Below are 25156 nucleotides of genomic sequence, written 5' to 3'. Positions count from 1 at the left end.
CTTGGTATTATTTATTGTTCTTTGCTGATACAAGTATCAAACTAAACTGCAAAAAAACAAACATCCCTTTTTCAGGACCCTGTCTTTCAAAGATAATTCTTAAAAATCCAAATAACTTTGGATCTTCACTGTAAAGGGTTTAAACACTGTTTCCCATGCTTGTTCAATGACCCATAAACAATTCATGAACATGCATCGTTAAGACACTAACAGCTTACAGACAGTAGGCAATTAAGGTCACAGTTATGAAAACTTAGGACACTAACGAGGCCTTTCTACTGACTTTGGAAAAACACCAAAAAAAGATGCCCAGGGTCCCTGCTCATTTGCATGAACGTTCCTTAGGCATGCTGCAAGGATACATGAGGACTGAAAATGTGGCCAGGGCAATAAATTGCAATGTCCGTACTGTGAGACGCCTAAGACAGCGCTACAGTGAGACAGGACGGACCACTGATCGTCCTCACAGTGGCAGACCATGTGTAACACCTGCACAGGATCGGTACATCCCAACATCCCATCTGCGGGACAGGTACACCAGGAACGCACAATCCCTCAATCAGTGCTCAGACTGTCCACAATAGGTTGAGAGAGGCTGGACTGAGGGCTTGTAGGCCTGCTTTAAGGCAGGTCCTCACCAGACATCACCGGCAACAATGTTGCCTATGGGCACCAAACCACAGTCGCTGGACCAGACAGGTCCAGTGAAGAGCACTTTTTACCAGTCACAGTTTTGTCTCACCAGGGAGCAGCTCCATCTGATCTAGGTCCAGCAGCAGATGTCCTCGTCGCTTCAGGTCGCCCTCCTGCTTCACGGCCTTGGCTGGTTCCGTCCGGGCCCCCTTCAGGCCCTCGCCTCTCTAGGTGCATTTCTTACTCTTCCCCGCATCCACTCTCTCCGCCCGGGCTCCTTTTAGCAGGTCCTGGGTGTTCTGGTGGGTTTCCACCACGGTCAGCAATTCCTCCAGGTTCTGGGGGTTCTGCATGCTCACCGCCTTCCTCATCTCGTATGGCAGGGCCCATAGGTACCGATCCAGGATGACCTTATCGATTATCGGGAGGGACGGTATGTCGGTCAGTAGCCAGCCCTTGGTCAGGCGCACCAGGTTGCTCATCTGAGCGTGAGGGTGGAGTGAAAGGCCCAGTCGTGGAACATTTGTGCACGGCATGCAAGGCTGAATCCATAATGGCTCAGGATCTCACGTTTGAGTTCCTCATAATTCGCTGCCTGGTCGGCGTTCAGGTCGAAGGAGGCCTTCTGGGCCTTCCCGGAGAGAAACGGTGCCAAAAGGCTGGCCCACTTGGGCTTGGGCCATCCTTCCCTCTGCATCGTCCTCTCGAAGGTGCACAAATACATCTCCACATCTTCCTCCATTAACTTGACCAGGAACGGATTCGGGCTAGACTCCTGCTTTTGCTTGCTGAGGATAAACTGAGCCACCGGCTCCTCTATGGTAATCTCTGTACGCTCGGGTTGAGAAACAGGGAGGTTCTAGTCAGAAAACACGACTTAGGCAACAAAATAAACATAACAACAAAATAATGGAGGTTTTACTCAGTCCTTCCCAGGTTCTACTCCGTGTCTGTCTCTCGGTCTTCCCTCACAGTATGCCACGGTGCTCCCTTTGTGGCCTGCATGGCTGGTTGGCACACTCCACTAAATACCTGTACTTGGCGATCATCGTCATGGTGCCCAGCCCGTGAACGCCCAGCAGAGGGAGCCAACGTCACGGCACGTACCTCCCCTCTATCACCAACCCCCCCGGGTAGACCTCCCGGGATACCACAAGCTTAACACTATATAAAGGTTAGCATTAAACATATGTGGTGTATGACATGATGCATAGCCTGGCTGACATGAACACAAAGACACCGAGGTAGTCAGGTAATTAACTGGACGTGACCCCAAAAGAAGGAGGGGATGAGTGGAGAAAATAAAAGAGAATGAGAGGAGAGACGGAGGGGGCATCGAACCTGCAGCCTGGCATGTTTTACACACCACAGTGTCTTGTTTTTGCCGAGGTCACTCCGCCTATTACAGATGGAGGCTCTGTCTTCACAGAGGTCACTCCGCCTATTACAGATGGAGGCTCTGTCTTCACAGAGGTCACTCCGCCTATTACAGATGGAGGCTCTGTCTTCACAGAGGTCACTCTTCCTATTACAGATGGAGCCTCCCTCTGTCTCGCTCTCATCCTTTCTCTCGCTCTCTCTCTCTCTCCCCCCCTCTCTCAACCCCCTTGCTTTGTCTCTCATCCTCTCTCTCACCCCTTCTCCCTATCTGTCTCCCTCCCTCTCTCTCCCCCCTCTATCTCTCTTCCCCCTCCCTCCCCATCCAACCCCCCTCTCTCTTCTCTCGATTCAATTACATTTCAATTTAAGGGGCTTTATTGGCATGTGAAACAATGTTTACATTGCCAAAGCAAGTGAACTAGATAATAAACAAAAGTAAAATAAACAAAAAATGTACAGTAATCACTACACTCACAAGTCTCTCTTTCCCCTTCCCTCCCCATAACTCCCTCTCTCTTTCCCTATCTCCCTCTCTCTCGCTTTCTCTCTCCCTCCACCTCCCTCTTTTCCCCCACGCCCTGTCTCCCTCCCTCCCCCATCTCTCTCTCTCCCCCTCTTTATCTCTTTCTCCACCTTCTCTCCCTCTCCACCTCTCTCTCTATTCCCCCTTCCCTCCTCTCCCTCTCTCGCTCTTTATTTCTCTCTGAGGAGATGTGAACGTAGATCAGTTTCTCCCTCTATATCCAATGAGTCTCACACAAGCAACAGTGTCAAACAATCCATTCCTGAGCGACTTTTTAGCTGTCTGGTGCTATCCATGTGTGTCTGCGAGGTGTGTATTTGTGTTTGGGTGGGTGGGTGGGTGGGCGTGCATGTGTGCATGTGTGTATCTGTTTAGAATGTGTGTGTACCCATAACACCTACTGCTAGGCTGGAGAGTTTATAAGCTGTCAGAATTGTAATTTGGAGACGATAAGGCCCTGCAGAACTTCCCTGGGCCAGATCAGTTACACAGAGACCTTGACACCTTTTCATTCCCTTGCATTTTAGACCAGATCACTGGAGTCAATATTGACATTTACAATACAGGAGAGGAAGAGAAGGCTTATGGCTGCATAAATTAACTGTGAGGAGAGAGATGAACCCTGAGCTGGTTTCAGTCATAGTCAGCACTCAGGTAATAGAGAAGGTAGCACTGCAACTGCACCAGTGAAGGTAGTAAATTACCTTTTAATGGCATCAGACCAAGGCTCTGCATCTCTCCTCGTGCTCCTAGACTTTAGTGCTGCTTTTGATTCCATCGATCACCACATTCTTTTGGAGAGATTGGAAACCCAAATTGGTCTACATGGACAAGTTCTGGCCTGGTTTAGATCTTATCTGTCAGAAAGATATCAGTTTGTCTCTGAGGGTTTGTCTTCTGACAAATCAACTGTACATTTCGGTGATCCTCAAGGTTCCGTTTTAGGACCACTATTTTTTCACTATATATTTGACTTCTTGGTGATGTCATTCGGAAACATAATGTTAACTTTCACTGCTATGGGGACGATACACAGCTGTACATTTCAATGAAACCGGGTGAAGCCCCAAAATTGCCCTCCCTGGAAGCTTATGTTTCCGACATAAAGAAGTTTTACATTTAAACTCGTACAAAACAGATGCTAGTTCTAGGTCTCAAGAAACAACAAGATCTTCTGTTGGATCTGACAATTAATCAAGATGGCTGTACAGTCATCACAAATAAAACTGTGAAGGACCTCGGTGTTACTCTTTTTTGTCGAACATATCAAGAAAATTTCAAGAATGGCTTTTTTCCATCTTAACATTGCAAAGATCTGAAACTTTCTGTCCAAAAATGATGTAGAAAAATGTATCCATGCCTTTGTCACTTCTAGAATAGACTACTGCAATGCTCTACTTTCCGGCTACCGGATAAAGTACTAAATAAACTTCAGTTAGTGCTAAAAACGGCTGCTAGAATCTTGACTAGAACCCCAAAATGTGATGAAATTATTCCAGTGCTAGCCTCTCTACACTGGCTTCCTGTTAAGGCTAGGGCTGATTTCCAAGGTTTTACTGCTAACCTACAAAGCATTACTAACAGCATTACTAAAATTCCAAGATGGCGTTGCAGTAGGACATGTGCATTAGTCTTTGTCTTGCTCCCATGTCTTATAAATAGCCAGTCTTTTTCATATATATCTTAGTCTCACTTTCTATCTACGAACTAAATATACTTTCCTGCAACCCACCTCACCCAATGTGGTACAGATCTGCTATTTTTATTCCTTATAACTGGAACTTCAATCAGGAGCTAGCCAGCTAACTAGCTACTATTCTTTGTTAGCCACGGCTAGCGGCCTTCACCTTTTTCCCGGTCATCAGCCAGCCTTAGCTCGGACAACACCTGCCAGTCTGCACAGCTCGATATCAACCCAGAGCATGTCGGACTGCTTCTCTCTACCATATCACTGGATTCCTGCTGCTCTGGATCATTACACCGGATCATCACAGCTAGCTAGCTGCAAACAAGTGGCTACTGTTAGCTAACACCTCTGTCCCCAAGCAAGCACCAGCTAGCCTTGAGCTAGCCTCGAGCTAGGCCCATATACCAACTAATTCTAGGGTTACAATAACTCCAATGCCAATTGGCCTGGACCCTTTTGTTGACACGGAGCCCCGCCGATACATCATGACTGGACTGCCGACGTGATCGCCCGATGGGTCTCAACAGGCTATTCTGTTACGATGTCTACTAGCCCCGGTCCGCTAGCTTTTCTGAACGCTGTGTCCACTGCTCACCTAGCGTAGAAGTGACTACCGAACGGCACCCTGACTCACCTATTACTGCTCTTTTGACCCTATGATCACTCGGCTACACAACTGATGCTCCCTGGACTGTTTCAATAACACGGGACCTCATTTTGTTTACCTGTCGGCCCCAGCCTCGAACTCAGGTCCTGTATGTAACTAACAATCCCGCTCTGCCCATTCATTGCCATTTACCCATGGTTGTCTTAGCTCCCCTGATCAACACCTGTGATTGCTTTTTGCCCCTCTCTAATGTCAACATGTCTTGTCTACCGCTGTCTTGGCTAGTTATTGTTTTATTTTGCTGTAGAGCCCTGAGTCCCGCTTAAAATGCCTTAGTTCTTTTGTCCCACCTCACACACATGCAGAGACCTCACCTGGCTTAACTGGTGCCTCCAGAGACGAAACCTCTCATTGTCACTCAACGCCTAGGTTTACCAACACTGTACTTACATCCAACCATACCCTTGTCTGTACATTATGCCTTGAATCTATTCTACCACGCCCAGAAATCTGCTCCTTTTATTCTCTGTCCCCAATGCATTAGACGACCAGTTCTTATAGCCTTTAGCCGTACCCATATCCTAGTCCTCCTCTGTTCTTCTGGTGATGTAAGGTTAACCCAGGCCCTGTAGCCCTCAGTTCTACTCCTATTCCCCAGCCGCTATCATTTGTTGACTTCTGTAACCGTAAAAGCCTTGGTTTCATGCATGTTAACATCAGAAGCCTCCTCCCTAAGTTTGTTTTATTCACTGCTTAAGCACACTCCGCCAACCCTGATGTCCTAGCCATGTCTGAATCCTGGCTTAGGAAGGCCATCAAAAATTCTGAAATTTCCATCCGCAACTACAACATTTTCTACCAAGATAGAACTGCCTAAGGGTGTGGAGTTAGCCTGCAGAGTTCTGTCATGCTATCCAGGTCTATGCCCAAACAGTTCGAGCATCTTCTTTTAAAAATCCACCTTTCCAGAAATAAGTCTCAGTGTTGCCGCTTGTTATAGAACCCATCAGCCAACAACTGTGCCCTGGACACCATATGTAAATTGATTTCCCCCCCATCTATCTTCAGAGTTTGTACAGTTAGGTGACCTAAACTGGGATATGTTTAGCACCCTGGCCGTCCTACAATCTAAGCTAGATGCCCTCCATCTCACACAAATTATCATGGAATCTACCAGGTACAACCCTAAATCCGTAAACACGGGCACACTCATAGATATCATCCTGACCAACCTTCCCTCTAAACACACCTCTGCTGTCTTCAACCAGGATCTCAGCGACCACTGCCTCATTGTCTGGTTCCATAATGGTTCCACGGTCAAATGAACACCCCTCATCACTATCAAACGCTCCCTAAAACACTTCAGCAAGCAGGCCTTTCTAATCGAACTGGCCCGGGTATCCTGGAAGGATATTGAACTCATTCCGCCAGTAGAGGATGCCTGGTTAATCTTTAAAAGTGCTTTCCTCACCATCTTAAATAAGCATGCCCCATTCAAAAAATGTACAACTAAGAACAGATATAGCCTTTGGTTCACTCCAGGCTTGACTGCCCTTGACCAGCACAAAAACATCCTGTGGCGTACTGCATTAGCATTGCATAGCCCCCGCAATATGCAACTTTTCAAGGAAGTTAAGAACCAACATACACAGTCAGTTAGGAAAGCAAAGGCTAGCTTTTTCAAACAGAATTTTGCATCCTGTAGCAAAAACTCCAAAAAGTTCTGGGACACAGTAAAGTCCATGGAGATAAGAGCACCTCCGCCCAGCTGCCCACTGCACTGAGGCTAGGAAACACTGTCACTACCAATAAATCTATGATAATCAAGAATTTCAATAAGCATTTTTCAACGGCTGGCCATGCTTTCCACCTGGCTACCCCTACCCTGGTCAACAGATCTGCATCCCCCACAGCAACTTGGCCAAGCCTCCCCCATTTCTCCTTCACACAAATCCAGATAGCTGATGTTCTGAAAGAGCTGCAAAATCTGGACCCCTACAAATCAGCTGGGCTAGACAATCTTTCTTAAATTATCCACCACAATTGTTGCAACCCCTATTGCTAGCATGTTCAACCTTTCTTTTGTATTATCTAAGATCCCAAAAGATTGGAAAGCTGCCGCAGTCATCCCCCTCTTCAAAGGGGGAGACAATCTAGACGCAAACTGTTACAGACCTATACAGGCCTAGAATATGTGGACAACTACAAATACCTAGGTGTCTGGCTAGACTGTAAACTCTCCTTCCAGACTTAAACATCTCCAATCCAAAATTAAATCTAGAATCGTCTTTCTATTTCACAACAATGCCTCCTTCACTCAAGCCGCAAAACTTACCCTAGTAAAACTGACTATCCTACCGATCCTCGACTTTGGCGACGTCATCTACAAAATAGCATCCAATACTCTACTCAGCAAACTGGATGCAGTCTATCACAGTGCCATCCGTTTTGTCACCAAAGCCCCTTATACCACCCACCACTGCGACCTGTATGCTCCAGTCGGCTGGCCGTCGCTACTTGTTCGTCGCCAGACCCATTTGGCTCCATAAGTCTATGCTAGGTAAAGCTCCGCCTTATCTCAGCTCACTGGTCACGAGAACAACACGCACGCTCTCCAGCAGGTATATCTCACTGGTCATCCCCAAAGTCAACACCTCCTTTGGCCGCCTTTCCTTACAGTTCTTTGCTGCCAGTGACTGGAACGAATTGCAAAAATTTATGAAGACTGATATTTCCCTCACTAACTTTAAACAACAGCTATCTGAGCAGCTAACCGATCGCTGCAGCTGTACATAGTCCATCTGTAAATAGCCCCCCCAATCTACCTACCTCATCCGCATTTTTTTTTAATTGCCTATTTATTGGCTACCTCCTCACGCCATTTGCACACACTGTATATAGACTTCCTTTTTTTCTATTGTCTAATTGACTGTACGCTTATTTATTCCATGTGTAACTCTGTTGTTTGTGTCGCACTGCTTTGTTTTATCATCTTGGCCAGGTCGCAGTTGTAAATGAGAACTTGTTCTCAATTAGCTTACCTGGTTAAATAAAGGGTAAAATACAAAAATAACAATATCTGTCCTAGCCTGCCTTTCTAAAGTCTTCGAAAGACAAGTTAACAAACAGATCACCAACCATTTCGAATCCCACCGTACCTTCTCCACTATGCAATCTGGTTTCTGAGCTGGTCATGGGTGCACCTCAGCCACCCTCAAGGTCCTGAATGATGTCATAACCGCCATCGACAAGAGACAATACTGTGCAGCCGTCTTCATCGACCTGGCCAAGGATTTCGACTCTGTCAATCACCACATTCTTATCAGCAGATTCAACAACCTTGGTTTCTCAAATGACTGCCTCGCCTGGTTCACCAACTACTTCTCAGATAGAGTTCAGTGTGTCAAATCGGAGGGCCTGTTGTCCGGACCTCTGGCAGTCTCTATGGGGTCCCTCAGGGTTCAATTCTCGGGCCGACTCTTCTCTGTATACATCAATGATGCCGCTCTTGCTGCTGGTGATTCTCTGATCCAACCCGGTGCAGACAACACCATTCTGTATACTTCTGGCCCTTCTTTGGACACTGTGTTAACCAACCTCCAGATGAGCTTCAAGGAGTCCTAGGACCATGCCTTAGGGTAACTGACCTGATGACTCCTTGCTGTCTCTAGTCCACCTGGTCATGCTGCTGCTCCAGTTTCAACTGCTCTGCCTGCGGCTGTGGAACCTGTTCCCTGGAAATGCTACCTGTCCCGGACCTGCTGTTTTGGACTCTCTCTCTCTACCGCACCTGCTGTCTCCAACTGAATGATCGGCTATGAAAAGCCAACTGACATTTATTCGTGAGGTGCTGACTTGACCATGCTGGTCATCTATGAACGTTTGAACATCTTGGCCATGTTCTTTTATGATCTCCACCCGGCACGGCCAGAAGAGGACTGGCCACCCCTCAGAGCCTGGTTCCTCTCTAGTCTTATTCTTAGGTTCCGGCTTTTCTAGGGAGTTTTTCCTAGCCACTGTTTTTCTGCATTGCTTGCTGTTTGGGGTTTTAGGCTGTCTTTCTGTACATCACTTTATAAATACATTTGATTGAAGGTAGACGGGGGAAGGGTGCATTCATATTTGTCATGTCAGTTAAAATGTTTAGAGTATAGGACCACACCAAATGTTGATCTGCCGTTGTCAGCTGTTTGTTTGGAAACCATGGACGTCTGACTGACAACTAATAAAAGTCACTATTCTACATGTTACAGCCTCTGATCATACCAGCAAATGCTATTGGTGTGTTCCTGCCTTAAGAATGTGTTAAATGCAACAGTAAGGTTGTTGTACTTCCTGGGTAAGTGATCTCATAGAGAATGGATACAACGACTTAGTGGTTTTTATTTTTTTTTATTTTTACCCCTTTTTCTCCCCAATTTTGTGGTATCCAATTGCTGTAGTAGCTACTATCTTGTCTCATCGCTACAACTCCCGTACGGGCTCGGGAGAGGCGAAGGTTGAAAGTCATGCGTCCTCCGATACACAACCCAACCAGCCGCACTGCTTCTTAACACAGCGCGCATCCAACCCGGAAGCCAGCCGCACCAATGTGTCGGAGGCTACACCGTGCACCTGGCAACCTTGGTTAGCACGCACTGCAGCCGGCCCGCCACAGGAGTCGCTGGTGCGCGATGAGACAAGGACATCCCTACCGACCAAGCCCTCCCTAACCCGGACGACGCTAGGCCAATTGTGCGTCGCCCCACGGACCTCCCGGTCGCGGCCAGTTACGACAGAGCCTGGGCACGAACCCAGGGACTCTGATGGCACAGCTAGCGCTGCAGTACAGTGCCCTTAAACACTGTGCCACCCGGGAGGCCCACGACTTAGTGGTTAGGCAGGTATATTCCTTGTCTAGTAGAGGTAAATAGACCTCCTGGGGTACGAGGTAAATAGACCTCCTGGGGTACGAGGTAAATAGACCTCTTGGGGTACGAGGTAAATAGACCTCCTGGGGTACGAGGTAAATAGACCTCCTGGGGTACGAGGTAAATAGACCTCCTGGGGTACGAGGTAAATAGACCTCCTGGGGTACGAGGTAAATAGACTTATTGGTGTTGGGGGGGTGCAGCTCTTGCAGTGAATGTGTTAAATGCAACAGTAAGGTGTTTGTACTTCCTGGGTAAGTGATCTTATGGAGAATGGATATAACAGCTTAGCAGTTAGGCAGGTATATTCCTGGTCTAGTAGAGGTAAATAGACTTACTTGGGTAAGAGGTAAATAGACTTACTGGGGTTGGGGGGGAAGAGGGTGCAGCTCTTGCAGTGAATGATTTCCTTGACGATGGGCAGATCAAGGGGGAGGGGGGGTGGGGGCACCATGCCGAGGCCGGGCATCATGGGGTTCATGGGAGCGATGCCTGTCATCATGCCAAGGCCTTGGTCAAAATCTAGATGAAGCACACAACACACACATATAAAAAAAACATTTCCACTCACACCAGTTCAGCACATGTTGCCATTTTCATGTTTAGTTTGACATTGTGTGTTTCTCCATGAACACTTTGCGGAGGTTTCTGTCAACAACGGTGACCCATAACCAGTCTATAAATAACTGAATACATGCTCTGATGAATGGACAATGGCAAAGGAGGGGATAGCTACCGTTTTACAGGCTCCTAACCAACTTTGCTATGTTTGTGTTTTCACATTTTTTTGTAACTTATTTAGTATATAATGTTGCTGCTACTGTCTCTTCTGACTGAAAAGAGCTTCTGTACATCAGAACAGTGATTACTCACCTCGAACAGGACAAAGGTTTTTCTTAAATGAGTCTGACGCAAAGGATATACTGCTTCCCTGAGACCAGGCCCCCATCCCTGTCATTCGTGTGAAAAAAGACAGAAAGACAGGGGGCGGGGCGGATGTCTGGGTGCCTTGTGAGAATTCGTTGGTGAGTGAGTAAACCACCACTACCCTCTGCATTATTGGCCAACGTGCAATCATTGGAAAACAAACTGGTCGATCTACGATTAAGAATATCCTACCAACGGGACATTAACTGTAATATCTTATGTTTCACCGACACGTGGCTGAATGACAACACGGACTACATAGAGCTAGCTGGCTTCTCCGTTTTTCAGCAGGACAGAGCAGCTACGTTATTTGTCAAAAACTGCTGGCGCGCGATGTCTAATATTAAAGAAGTCACTAGGTATTGCTCGTCTGGGGTAGAATACCTCATGAAAAGCTGTAGACCACACTATCTACTAAGAGAGGTCACATCTATATTATTTGTAGCTGTCTATTTACCACCACAAACCGATGCTGGCACTAAGTCCGCACTCAACGAGCTGTATAAGGCCATAAGCAAACAAGAAAATGCTCATCCAGAAGTGGCGCTCCTAATGTCCGGGGACTTTAATGCAGGGAAACTTAAATATGCTTTACCTAATTTCTACCAGCATGTCACATATGCAACCAGATTTTTTTTATCTAGAACACCTTTACTCCACACACAGAGACGCATACAAAGCTCTCCCTCGCCCTCCGTTTGACAAATCCGACCATAATTCTATCCTCCTGATTCCTGCTTACAAGCAAAAACTAAAGCAGGAAGTACCAGTGACTCGCTCAATACAGAAGTGGTCAGATAACGCAGATTCTACACTACAGGACTGTTTTGCTAGCACAGACTGGAATATGTTCCAGGATTTATCCAATGGCATTGAAGAGTATACCACCTCAGTCACCAGCTTAATCAATAAGTGCACTGACGATGTCGTCCCCACTGTGACCGTACGTACGTACGTACATTACCCAACCAGAAGCCATGGATTACAGGCAACATCCTCATCGAGCTAAAGGCTAGAGCTTCCGCTTTCAAGGAGCGGAACACTAATCCGGACATTTATAAGACATCCTGCTATGCCCTCAGACAAACCATCAAACAGGCAAAGCGTCAATACAGGACTAAGATTGAATTGTACTACACCGGCTATGACGCTCGTCGGATATGGCAGGGCTTGAAAACTATTACGGACTACAAAGGGAAAGCCAGCTACGACCTGCCCAGTGACGCGAGCCTGCCAGACAACATAAATGTATGTTATGCTCACTTTGAGGCAAGAAACACTGAAGCAGAGAACACCAGCTGTTCCGGACGACTGTGATCACGCTCTCAGGTGGTAAGGGTAGGCAACAACACATATGCCATGCTGATCCTCAAAGCTGGGGCCCCTCAAGGGTGCATGCTTAGTCTCTTCCTGTACTCCCTGTTCACCCACGACTGCGTGTCCTAGCACGACTCCAACACCATCATTAGGTTTGCTGACGACACAACAGTTTCGACACAACAGCTTGATCACCGACAACAATGAGACAGCCTATAGGGTGATCAGAGACCTGGCAGTGTGGTGCCAGGACAATAACCGCTTTTTCAATGTGAGCAAGACAAAGGAGCTGATTGTGGACTATAGGAAAAGGAGGGCTGAACAGGTCCCCATTAACATTGATGGGACTGAAGTGGAGCGGGTCGAGAATTTCAAGTTTCTTGGTGTCCACATCACCAACGAACTATCATGGTCCAAACACACCAAGACAGTTGTGAAGAGGGCAAGACAACACCTTTTCCCCCTCAGGAGACTGAAAAGATTTGTCCATGGGTCCCCAGATCCTCAAAAACATCTACAGCTGCACCATCAAGAGCATCCTGACTGGTTACATTACCGCCTGGTCTGGCAACTGCTCAGCATCTGACCATAAGGCACTACAAAGGGTAGTACGTACTGCCCAGTACATCCCTGGGGCCAAGCTTCCTGACATCCAGGACCTATATACTAGGCAGTGTCAGAGGAAGGCCCAAAAAATGATCAAAGACTCCAGGCAAGCAGTACTGGAGCACCGAGTCTAGGACCAAAAGGTTCCTTAACAGCTTCTAGCTCTGGTTGGAGAGAGAGGCCCATGGCAGAGCTCTGTCATTGGCCACTATGCGGCAGATGAGCTGATTCATAACTGCCACTACCCTGAACTGAGGAAATGAGCACACTGCTGATGAATTATGTAAAACACTCCTGGCTGCCACACATATTATGAGCACAGAGAATAATTTTCACTCTTGGTAAATAAAATATTTCTGCACCATATTTATTCATGAACATGACAGATGATAGGAGCCAAACCAGGCTCCGGGTGCACATCAAGAAAAGATCTGGTTTGATCAAGACCAGCTTGTTTCCATTTCACTGCTGAATTTTTCTTTCTCCTTCCAGAGTGTGTGTGTGTGTGTGTGTGTGTGTGTGTGTGTGTGTGTGTGTGTGTGTGTGTGTGTGTGTGTGTGTGTGTGTGTGTGTGTGTGTGTGTGTGTGTGTGTGTGTGTGTGTGTGTGTGTGTGTGTGTGCGTGCGTGCGTGCGTGCGTGCGTGCGTGCGTGCGTGCGTGCGTGCGTGCGCGCGCGCGTGCGTGTGTGTGCGCTTCCATTCAGAGCCAGTGGGCATAGGAGGTGTGAAGTAGAGCGATGCATGATAACAGAGATTATTTACACTCTGTTTCTTCTCAGGGATTTTAAGATAAACACACACCATCTTCAGTGTGAAACAGGCCTCTTCCAGCCAGAGGTAAAACTGTCTGGAGACAGAGACAGAGCAGGAGTCTCCTGAACAGAAACATCAGCGGAGAACTCTGTCTTCTCTCCAGACACACAAGGTGTCTCTCTCTCCCCCCTATCTCTCCCTCTTCCCTCTCCCACTGGCTCCATCTCTCTCTCTTTCTCCAGTCTCATGATAGATCGTCACACAGCCTCTGCCTGCAGTCCCAGAGATATGAAGAGTCACCCAAACACACACACACCCACCCCACGCATGGATACACAAACACACGCAGGCATTCACACACACACACTCAGAGAAGTGCACACACACACACACACACACACACACACACACACACACACACACACAGACACACACACACACACACACACACACACACACACACACACAGTCCTGTATCTCCATGTTAACCAATCAGCTTCCCAGAGGTTTGTTGAAGGTAATTACATTTCATGCTGCCTATCAATAAAATGTCCAGCCAGGAATAAAACATTTGGCATTTCACTGTAGATACCTCCTGGCTGTCAACATATCACATCCATCCTCCCTCTCTTTCCTTCTCTTCCCTTCCTCCCCTCCCTCTGTTTTCCAGGGTAAACGTCCCCCCCAGCAGAGTGGGTGCTAGGTGGAAAGAGGGCTGGGTGGAGGATGGTGTGGGATGGCTGGGGGGAGGGAGGGCTCTGTGGAGGGAGGGATGGGTAAATGGAGGGTGGAAGGGAGGGCTGGATGAAGTGAGTGAGGGATGGGTAAAGGGGAGTGTGGGAGGGCTGGTGGGAGGGAGGGAGGGTAACACAGGGAACTACTGTGAGGCATGCTAGGTAATATTCTCTAATGAGGCGAGCAGGCAAAGCCCTCTAGAACAAGACCAGAGGCTCCAGTCTCAATGTGCTGCCAGACATCTCCTTCTCTACATAATATACAATATAGATTCAGCCGCAGACCGATTTTTTTTTTTCTTGAGAGGATGGTCACTGGGACGGAACAGGCAGGGTCTGCTGGTAGCCTAGCGGGTTAAGAGCACAGGGCCAGTAAATGAAAGGTCACTGGTTCGAGTCGACTAGGTGAAAAATCTGTAGATGTGCGCTTGAGCACAATTACAAATGATTTGTATACTGCAAATTGACTGCAAGAAGCCCAAACAGATTGACTAAAATCAAAACTTGCTTACATTTGTATACGATCACGTGTCTCTCTATTATGTGTGGGAATACTTGGGAACAGATTTCATAAATTAAAATCACTTGGAGCTGATATCTTGTTGTTTTTACAGTCTATTACACTGTGTGCACAATTATTAGGCAAAATGCATTCCTCAGGATTCATTTTATTGTTGAACAAACACAATGCTCTCAGTCAATCCAAAATGTTATTTAACCTCAAACCTGAATGTTTAACAAAGGAAAAGTGAGATTTGTCTTTCTCAGGGGAATATATAAGTGTGCACAATTATTAGGCAACTAATAGTGTGCAGAATTATTAGGCAACCAAATTACAAAATGTATTTGCCCCAACTCACTTGTTTATTCAATTTTTTTTGAGTAAGTGTAACAAATAAGTAACACAAAATGACAATTAAATAACATTTCCAGCCTTTGAAAAATATTCAGTGACCAATGTAGCCACCCATCTTTTCAATAACTGCCATGAGCATTCCATCCACAGAACCGGTCAGTTTCTTGATCTGTTCACAATCAACGTTTGCTGAAGCAGCATCCACAGCCTCCCAAATGCTGTTCAAAGAGGTGTATTGTCTTCCCTCACTGTAAATCTCACGTTTGAGAAGGGCCCAAGTCAGCTGAGGAAGGGGGCCAGATCATTATTCGGGCATCTTTGAGGCCCTGTCTGGCTAGCCAAGCAGTGTAGTACTTGGATGTATGTGATGGAGTATTGTCCTGCATAAAGATCATGGTCTTCTTGAATGCTAAGGACTTCTTCCTGTACTACTGCTTGAAGAAAGTATCTTCCAGAAACTGGCAGTAGGTTTGGGAGCTGAGTTTCAGTCCATCTTCAACCCGAAAAGGTCCAACTACCTCATCCTTAATGATAGCAGCCCATAACAGTACCCCTCCTCCACCTTCCTGGCGCCTGACTCGAAGTGGTGCCCTGTGTTCATTACTGATCCAGCCACAGGCATGTCTATCTGGTCCATCGAGAGTCACTCTCATGTTATCTGTCCATAAAACCTAAGAAAAATCTTTCTTTGGGTATTTCTTTACGCTTCAATCGTATTCAGTGGTGGTCGTGTTTCAGTCTTCTTGACCTTGGCCTTATCTCTGAGCACTTGACACCTTGTACTTCTGAACACTCCAGGTAGGTTGCAGTTCTGGAATATGGTGGAGGATGGGTTCCTGGTAGCTTGACGTTTAATTCTTCTCAAGTATTTTGCAGTTAATTTTCAAAAAAAAATGTCCATGCGTTCTTTGCGCCACAGTTAAAATGGCGCCGGAAGAAATGGTAGCAGTTTTACGGGCGCCCAACCAATTGTGCTATTATTTGTTTTTTTTTCACGTTATTTGTAACTTATTTTGTACATAATGTTTCTGCAACCGTATCTTACGTCAAAAAAGAGCTACTGGATATCAGGACAGCGATCACTCACCTCGGAATAAACACAGGTTTTTTCTACAACAAGGAGGACGCACAAGACATTCTCCAAACACCCCACAGGGCCGACATCCCATTTATTTGCAAGAGGAAGTGACGCTGGTACAGAGGACAAAGAGCCGGATGCCTAGGCTGCCATTACCTTCAATACTACTCGCCAACTTGCAATCATTGGATCATAAATTAGATGAGGTACGATAATGAATATCCTACCAATGGGACATAAAAAAACTGTAATATCCTATGTTTTATGGAATAGTGGCTGAATGACGACATGGATATTCAGCTAGCGGGATATACGCTGCACCGGCAAGATAGAACACCACACTCCAGTAAGACGAGGGGCGGCGGTCTGTGCATATTGGTAAACAACAGCTGGTGCACTAAATCTAAGGAAGTCTCTAGATTTTGCTCGCCTGAAGTAGAGTATATTGTGATAAATTGCAGGCCACACTACTTGCCTAGAGAGTTTTCAACTCTATACTTTTAGTGCATGTTTATTTACCACCACAGACAGATGCTGGCACTAAGACCGCACTCAGACAGCTGTATAAGGAAATAAACAAACAGGAAACCACTCACCCAGAGGCGGCGCTCCTAGTGGCCGTAGACTTTAATGCAGGGAAACTTAAATCAGTTCTACCTAATTTATATCACCATGTTAAATGTGCAACCAGAGGGAAATAAATTCTAGATCACCTGTACTCCACACACAGAGATGCGTACAAAGCTCTCCCTCGCCCTCCATATGGTAAATCCAACCACAACTCTATCCTGATTCCTGCTTACAAGCAAAAACTAAAGCAGGAAGCACCAGTGACTCGGTCTATAAAAAAAGTGGTCAGATGAAGCAGATGCTAAACTACAGGACTGTTTTGCTATCACAGACTGGAACATGTTCCGGGATTCTACCGAGGGCATTGAGGAGTAAACCACATCAGTCACTGACTTTATCAATAAGTGCATTGAGGAAGTCGTCCCCACAGTGACTGTACGTACATACCCCAACCGGAAGCCATGGATTACAGGCAACATTTGCACTGAGCTAAAGGGTAGAGCTGCTGCTTTCAAGTTACGGGACTCTAACCCGGAAGCTTACATGAAATATTGCTTTGCCCTGCGTCAAACGATCAAACAGGCAAAGCGTCAATACAGGGCTGAGATTGAATCATACTACACCGGCTCCGACGCTCGTCTTATGTGGCAGGGCTTGCAAACTATTACAGACTACAAAGGGAAGCACAGCCGCGAGATGTCCAGTAGAACCAGCCTATCAGATGAGCCCGATGTGAGCAAGACCTTTAAACAGGTCAACATACACAAGGCCAGACAGATTACCAGGGCATGTGCTCCGGGCATGTGCTGACCAACTGGCAGGTGTCTTCACTGACATTTTCAACATGTCCCTGATTGATCCTGTAATACCAACATGTTTCAAGCAGACCACCATAGTCCATGTACCCAAGAAAGGCAACCTGCCTAAATGACTACAGACCTGTATCACTCACGTCCGTAGCCATGAAGTACTTTGAAAGGTTGGTAATGGCTCACATCAACACCATTATCCCAGAAACCCTAAACCTACTCCAGTTTGCATACCGACCAAACAGATCCACAGATGATGCAATCTCTATTGCACTCCACATTGCCCTTTCCCACATGGACAAAAGGAACGCTTATGTGAGAATGCTATTCATTGACTACAGCTCAGCGTAGCTCAACACCATAGTACCCTCAAAACTCATCACTAAGCTAAGGATCCTGGGACTAAACACCCCGCTCTACAACTGGATCCTGGACTTCCTGACGGGCCGCCCCAAGGTGGTAAGGGTAGGTAGAAACACATCTGGCATGCTGATCCTCAACACTGGAGCTCCACAGGGGTGTGTCCTCAGTCCCCTTCTGTACTCCCTGTTCACCCACAACTGCATGGCCATCATTAAGTTTGCAGACGACACAACAGTGGTAGGCCTGATCACCGACAACGACGAGACAGCCTATAGGGAGGACGTCAGAGACCTGGCCGGGTGGTGCCAGAATAACAACCTATCGCTCAACGTAACCAAGACTAAGTAGATGATTGTGGACTACAGGAAAAGGAGGACCCGAGCACTCCCCCATTCTCATCTACAGTGCTGTAGTGGAGCAGGTTGAGAGATTCATGTTGCTTGGTGTCCACATCAACAACAAACTATAATGGTCCAAACACACCAAGACTGTCGTGAAGAGGGCACGACAAAGCCTATTCCCCCTCAGGAAACTAAAAATATTTGGCATGGGTCCTGAGATCCTCAAAGGATCTCTAAGGTCAGGGCATGACACTGCCTGCCATCCAGGACTACACCAGGCAGTGTCAGAGGAAGACCCTAAAAATTGTCAAAGACCCCAGCCACCCCAGTCATAGACTGTTTTCTCTACTACCGCATGGCAAGCGGTACCAGAGTGCCAAGTCTAGGACAAAAAGGCTTCTCAACAGTTTTTACCCCGAGGCCATAAGACTCCTGAACAGGTAATAAAATGGGTACCCGGACATTGTGTGCCTCCCCCACCCCCTATGTTTACACTGCTGCTACTCTCTGTTTATCATACATACAGTGCCTTGCGAAAGTATTCGGCCCCCTTGAACTTTGCGACCTTTTGCCACATTTCAGGCTTCAAACATAAAGATATAAAACTGTATTTTTTTGTGAAGAATCAAAAACAAGTGGGACACAATCATGAAGTGGAACGACATCTATTGGATATTTCAAACTTTTTTAACAAATCAAAAACTGAAAAATTGGGCGTGCAAAATTATTCAGCCCCTTTACTTTCAGTGCAGCAAACTCTCTCCAGAAGTTCAGTGAGGATCTCTGAATGATCCAATGTTGACCTAAATGACTAATGATGATAAATACAATCCACCTGTGTGTAATCAAGTCTCCGTATAAATGCACCTGCACTGTGATAGTCTCAGAGGTCCGTTAAAAGCGCAGAGAGCATCATGAAGAACAAGGAACACACCAGGCAGGTCCGAGATACTGTTGTGAAGAAGTTTAAAGCCGGATTTGGATACAAAAATATTTCCCAAGCTTTAAACATCCCAAGGAGCACTGTGCAAGCGATAATATTGAAATGGAAGGAGTATCAGACCACTGCAAATCTACCAAGACCTGGCCGTCCCTCTAAACTTTCAGCTCATACAAGGAGAAGACTGATCAGAGATGCAGCCAAGAGGCCCATGATCACTCTGGATGAACTACAGAGATCTACAGCTGAGGTGGGAGACTCTGTCCATAGGACAACAATCAGTCGTATATTGCACAAATCTGGCCTTTATGGAAGAATGGCAAGAAGAAAGCCATTTCTTAAAGATATCCATAAAAAGTGTCGTTTAAAGTTTGCCACAAGCCACCTGGGAGACACACCAAACATGTGGAAGAAGGTGCTCTGGTCAGATGAAACCAAAATTGAACTTTTTGGCAACAATGCAAAACGTTATGTTTGGCGTAAAAGCAACACTGCTGAACACACCATCCCCACTGTCAAACATGGTGGTGGCAGCATCATGGTTTGGGCCTGCTTTTCTTCAGCAGGGACAGGGAAGATGGTTAAAATTGATGGAAAGATGGATGGAGCCAAATACAGGACCATTCTGGAAGAAAACCTGATGGAGTCTGCAAAAGACCTGAGACTGGGACGGAGATTTGTCTTCCAAGAAGACAATGATCCAAAACATAAAGCAAAATCTACAATGGAATGGTTCACAAATAAACATATCCAGGTGTTAGAATGGCCAAGTCAAAGTCCAGACCTGAATCCAATCGAGAATCTGTGGAAAGAACTGAAAACTGCTGTTCACAAATGCTCTCCATCCAACCTCACTGAGCTCGAACTGTTTTGCAAGGAGGAATGGGAAAAAATGTCAGTCTCTCGATGTGCATAACTGATAGAGACATACCCCAAGCGACTTACAGCTGTAATCACAGCAAAAGGTGGCGCTACAAAGTATTAACTTAAGGGGGCTGAATAATTTTGCACGCCCAATTTTTCAGTTTTTGATTTGTTAAAAAAGTTTGAAATATCCAATAGATGTCGTTCCACTTCATGATTGTGTCCCACTTGTTGTTGATTCTTCACACAAAAATACAGTTTTATATCTTTATGTTTGAAGCCTGAAATGTGGCAAAAGGTCGCAAAGTTCAAGGGGGCCGAATACTTTCGCAAGGCACTGTACATAGTCACTTTAACTATACATTCATGTACATACTACCTCAATTGGGCCGACCAACCAGTGTTCCGCACATTGGCTAACCGGGCTATCTTCATTGTGTCTCACCCACCAACCCCTCTTTTACGTTATTGCTACTCTCTGTTCATCATATACGCATAGTCAATTTAACCATATCTACATGTACATACTACCTCAATCAGCCTGACTAACCGATATATGTATGTAGCCTCGCTACTTTTATAGCCTCCTCTACTGTATATAGCCTGTCTTTTTACTGTTGTTTTATTTCTTTACTTACCTATTGTTCACCGAATACCTTTTTTTACACTATTGGTTAGAGCCTGTAAGTAAGCATTTCAGTGTAAGGTCTACTACAACCTGTTGTATTCGGCGCACGTGACAAATAAACTTTGATTTGATTTTAGTTGACTATTCGCAACAAAATATTTGATTGTCAGGTGGTTACGCCTCAACAGTTATTTCAACAGTGTTGCATCCGTCTGAAAGGCATTTGACCATTTTTTTACTTTTCAGTGTCAGTTAAATCTCTTTTTTGTCCCATTTTACCTGATATAATGAAGCTGCCTAATAATTATGCACACCTTGACATAAGGTGTTATTCACTCACCACACCCTCCCTCATTACAAATATACATATAATCAGAAAATGATTACGTCCAATAAGCATTCAAGTTTATATGGTTTGGAGTTGGAAAAAATGTGCATAGAAATAATGATAAGATCAGAATACTCACTTGCCTAATAATTGTGCATGCAGTGCATGTCCAACAATTATAATTTTTTAAAAGTTAATAAACCACACACAGGCCGACAGTGGGGTAACCCTGATCTATAGCCTTATGGTCAATACAGTCATCCCTCTACAGCCCTACTGAATAACCATATGCAGCTCAATGGGCCCTATGGCCACTGTTGTAGTCCCACTGGGGCTCCAGGCTGCCAACAGGCAGCAGTTGGAATCTAAGACAACTAAGCAGTATTGACTGTAGATGTCCTGTAATGTCTGATGTCATAACTCAAGTAACAGCTGGGTGAGTTGCCACCACTCCACCCTATGAAGCAGGGCTATGCAGAAGTTTAACCATGTGAAGCAGGGCTATGCATATCTTTAATCCCGTGAAGGAGATGACAAGTTTCTAGTGGGGATTCCAAGGAAGCCTTGTCCCCATAAAGCTTATCTCTCCTGTGAGTGCCATGTCCCCATAGTGAAGTCTCTACAGTACCATGTCCCCATAGTGGACTCTCTAAAGTTCCATGTCCCCATAGTAGAGACTCTACAGTACCATGTCCATACAGTGAAGTCTCCACAGTTCCATGTCCCCATAGTGAAGTCTCTACAGTTCCATGTCCCCATAGTAGAGTCTCTACAGTACCATGTCCCCACAAGACATCATGTCCCCATAGTGAAGTCTCTACAGTCGTATGTTCCCATGGTGGAGTCTCTACAGTACATTGTCCCCACAAGACATCATGTCCCCATAGTGAAGTCTCTACATTCGTATGTTCCCATGGTGGAGTCTCTACAGTACATTGTCCCCACAAGACATCATGTCCCCATAGTGAAGTCTCTACAGTCGTATGTTCCCATGGTGGAGTCTCTACAGTACATTGTCCCCACAAGACAACCTGTCCCCATAGTGAAGTATCCACAGTCGTATGTTCCCATGGTGGAGTCTCTACAGTACATTGTCCCCACAAGGCAACCTGTCCCCATAGTGAAGTCTCTACAGTACCATGTCCCCATAGTGAAGTCTCTACAGTACCATGTCCCCATAGTGAAGTCTCTACAGTACATTGTCCCCACAAGACAACCTGTCCCCATAGTGAAGTCTTTACAGTACCATGTCCCCATAGTGAAGTCTCTACAGTACCATGCCCCTACAGTGAAGTCTCCACAGTACCATGTCCCCATAGTGAAGTCTCTACAGTTCCATGTCCCCATAGTGAAGTCTCTACAGTTCCATGTCCCCATAGTGAAGTCTCTACAGTTCCATGTCCCCATAGTGAAGTCTCTACAGTTCCATGTCCCCATAGTAAAGTCTCTACAGTATGATGTCCCCATTGTGAAGTCTCTACAGTACCATGTCCCCACAAGACATCATGTCCCCATAGTGAAGTCTCTACAGTCGTATGTTCCCATGGTGGAGTCTCTACAGTACATTGTCCCCACAAGACAACCTGTCCCCATAGTGAAGTCTCTACAGTACCATGTCTCCATAGTGAAGTCTCTACAGTACCATGTCTCCATTGTGAAGTCTCTACAGTACCATGTCCCCATAGTGAAGTCTTTACAGTACCATGTCCCCATAGTGAAGTCTTTACAGTACCATGTCCCCATAGTGAAGTCTCTACAGTACCATGTCCCCATAGTGAAGTCTCTACAGTACCATGTCCCCATAGTGAAGTCTCTGTAGTACCATGTCCCCATAGTGAATTCTCTGAAGTACCATGTCCCCATAGTGAAGACTCTACAGTACCATGTCCCCATAGTGAAGACTCTACAGTACCATGTCCCCATATTGAAGTCTCTATAGTACCATGTCCCCATAGTGAAGACTCTACAGTACCATGTCCCCATAGTGAAGACTCTACAGTACCATGTCCCCATGGTGAAGTCTCTATAGTACCATGTCCCCATAGTGAAGACTCGACAGTACCATGTCCCCATGGTGAAGTATTTTCAGTCCCATGTCCCCATAGTGAAATACTGTACCCTGTCTTCACAAAACAACCCACTGGGAACACACTGGTTAAATCAACGTTGTTTCCACATCATTTCAATGAAATTACGTTGAACCAAAGTGGAAAAGACGTCTGTGCCTCTTTAGACCCTGTCCGTCTCCACAGCATTTTATTTCTTTACGTTGACTGAGCCTCATCTCCCTGTAGCTACTTGGCTCTAGACAGACTGGCGATGCAATGACTTGGTGGCAGGTGGTGTTTCGTACCACAGAGGCAATAAATCTAATCAAGACTGCTGATTAATGTGTCAAATGTCTTGGATAATAAATGGTTACTGGGGAGGTGCCTACGAGAGAGAAAGTGAGAGAGAGAGCAAACACAGGAGACTTCCTACAAATGCTACTGTAATGTAACGCTTGTCTCTTTCTTTCTGGGTCATTGAGAGGAGATGTGGAATCAAAGCGAAGAAAGCCAACATCGTTGATTGCATCTCTTACACTGTGGTAAACTATACAACCTCTATGTAATAAGAATATGAGGCACTGGTATATAATACAAGCTAAAACAATATGAAAGCAAGAGATAGTTATATGTAAACCAGCTCTACTCAATGGGTAAGGCAGTGTGCATTTTAATGTTCTGACAGAGCTGTGTTCTTTGGCAGGGAAAGTTAGTTTGACTGCAAGAAGAACAGAGAGAGAGAGAGACAAGGAGACAGAGAGAGAGACAGAGAGAGAGACAGAGAGAGAGACAGAGAGAGACAGAGAGAAAGAGAGAGAGCTCCATCAGAAGAAAAACAACAGAGGAGAGGATGAAGTTCAATCCCTCACATGGAGAATCAGTAGAAAATCCAGGTGGATTAGTTCAAAGGTACAAGCCGATCTAATAACAAAGGCTTTGTGTGTGTGTGTGTGCTGTGAAGTGGTGTGCAGTGCTGTGCTGTGCTGTCCTGTGCGCGTGTGCGTGTGTTTGTGTGTGAAAACAGGATGTTGAAATAATGTATAATGTATAAACATATGTATAATTAAGCAGTGTGGGGAAGCAATGTTTGTCCTACTTTAGTTGTGACTTTTATAGCAGTGGAGCAGAGTGCTGACTCAGTATAGAGATGACAGTAATGAAGCTGTTGGATAATTTGGGCTTCAGAGAGAAAGACAGAGAGAGACAGAGAGAGACAGAAAGAAAGGGATGAGAGAGAAGTAGAGAAGTATAGATGGAGGAGGTGTAGCTCCAGGTGATTGTAGTGGGCGACCACAGCTGTCCAACACCCCCCTGCATTAAATCAAATCAAATCACATTTTATTGATCACATACACATGGTTATTGTGAGTATAGCGAAATGCTTGTGCTTCTAGTTCCGACATGGCAGCAATATCTGATAAGTAATCTAACAAGTCCATAACACCAACCTAACACACACAAATCTAAGTAAAGGAATGGAATAAGAATATATACATACACTACCATTCAAAGTTTGGGGTCACTTAAAAATGTCCTTGTTTTTGAAAGAAATTTTAATTTACCAAAAATTTGATTAACATAAAATTGATCAGAAATAGAGTGTAGACGTTGTTAAATGTTGTAAATGACTATTGTAGCTGGAAACGGCCGATTTGTTAAATATTTTTTTTTATGGAATATCTACATAGGGGTACAGAGGCCCATTATCAGTGTCATGCCCTGACCATAGAGAGCTGTTTATTCTCTATGTTGGTTGGGGCGTGATAGTGATAGTGACCTGGTATGGTATGGTTCCCAATCAGAGACAGCTGTTTATCGTTGTCTCTGATTGGGGATCATATTTAGGTAGCCATTTTCCCCATTGTGATTTGTGGGATCTTGACTATGTTTGTTTGTAGTTGCTTTCTGCACTGCAAGTAGCTTCATGGTTCGTTTATTCGCTTTATTGTTTTTGTGCTTTAAGTTTCTCTTCTAAATAAAAGGATGGAAACATACCACGTTGCATCTTGGTCCACTCATTATGACGAACGTGACAATCAGCAATCGTCATGTGTTCCAATGACAAGTTGTGTTAGCTAATCCAAGTCTATAATTTTAAAAGGCTAATTGATCATTAGAAAACTATTTTGAAATTATGTTAGCACAATTGAAAACTGTTGCGCTAATTAAAGTGGCTAATAAAACTTCTTTAGACTACTTGAGTATCTGGAGCATCAGCGTTTGTGGGTTTGATTACAGGCTCAAAATGGCCAGAA

General features: G+C 45.5%; 1 protein-coding gene across 1 annotated transcript in view; it reads right to left on the bottom strand.

Moving 5' to 3' along the window:
- LOC110487749 (ecto-NOX disulfide-thiol exchanger 2-like) overlaps positions 1-25156 on the bottom strand; it is a 354612-nt gene that overhangs the window by 118589 nt on the left and 210867 nt on the right. The window contains exon 5 of the mRNA XM_036943160.1: positions 10104-10262. Coding sequence (XP_036799055.1) covers positions 10104-10262 — 159 coding nt within the window. The remainder of the gene's footprint in view (positions 1-10103; positions 10263-25156) is intronic.

The sequence above is a fragment of the Oncorhynchus mykiss genome, chromosome 14, assembly GCF_013265735.2.
Source record: "Oncorhynchus mykiss isolate Arlee chromosome 14, USDA_OmykA_1.1, whole genome shotgun sequence".
Lineage (NCBI taxonomy): Eukaryota > Metazoa > Chordata > Actinopteri > Salmoniformes > Salmonidae > Oncorhynchus > Oncorhynchus mykiss.
This window is presented reverse-complemented; position numbering and strand designations above follow the sequence as displayed.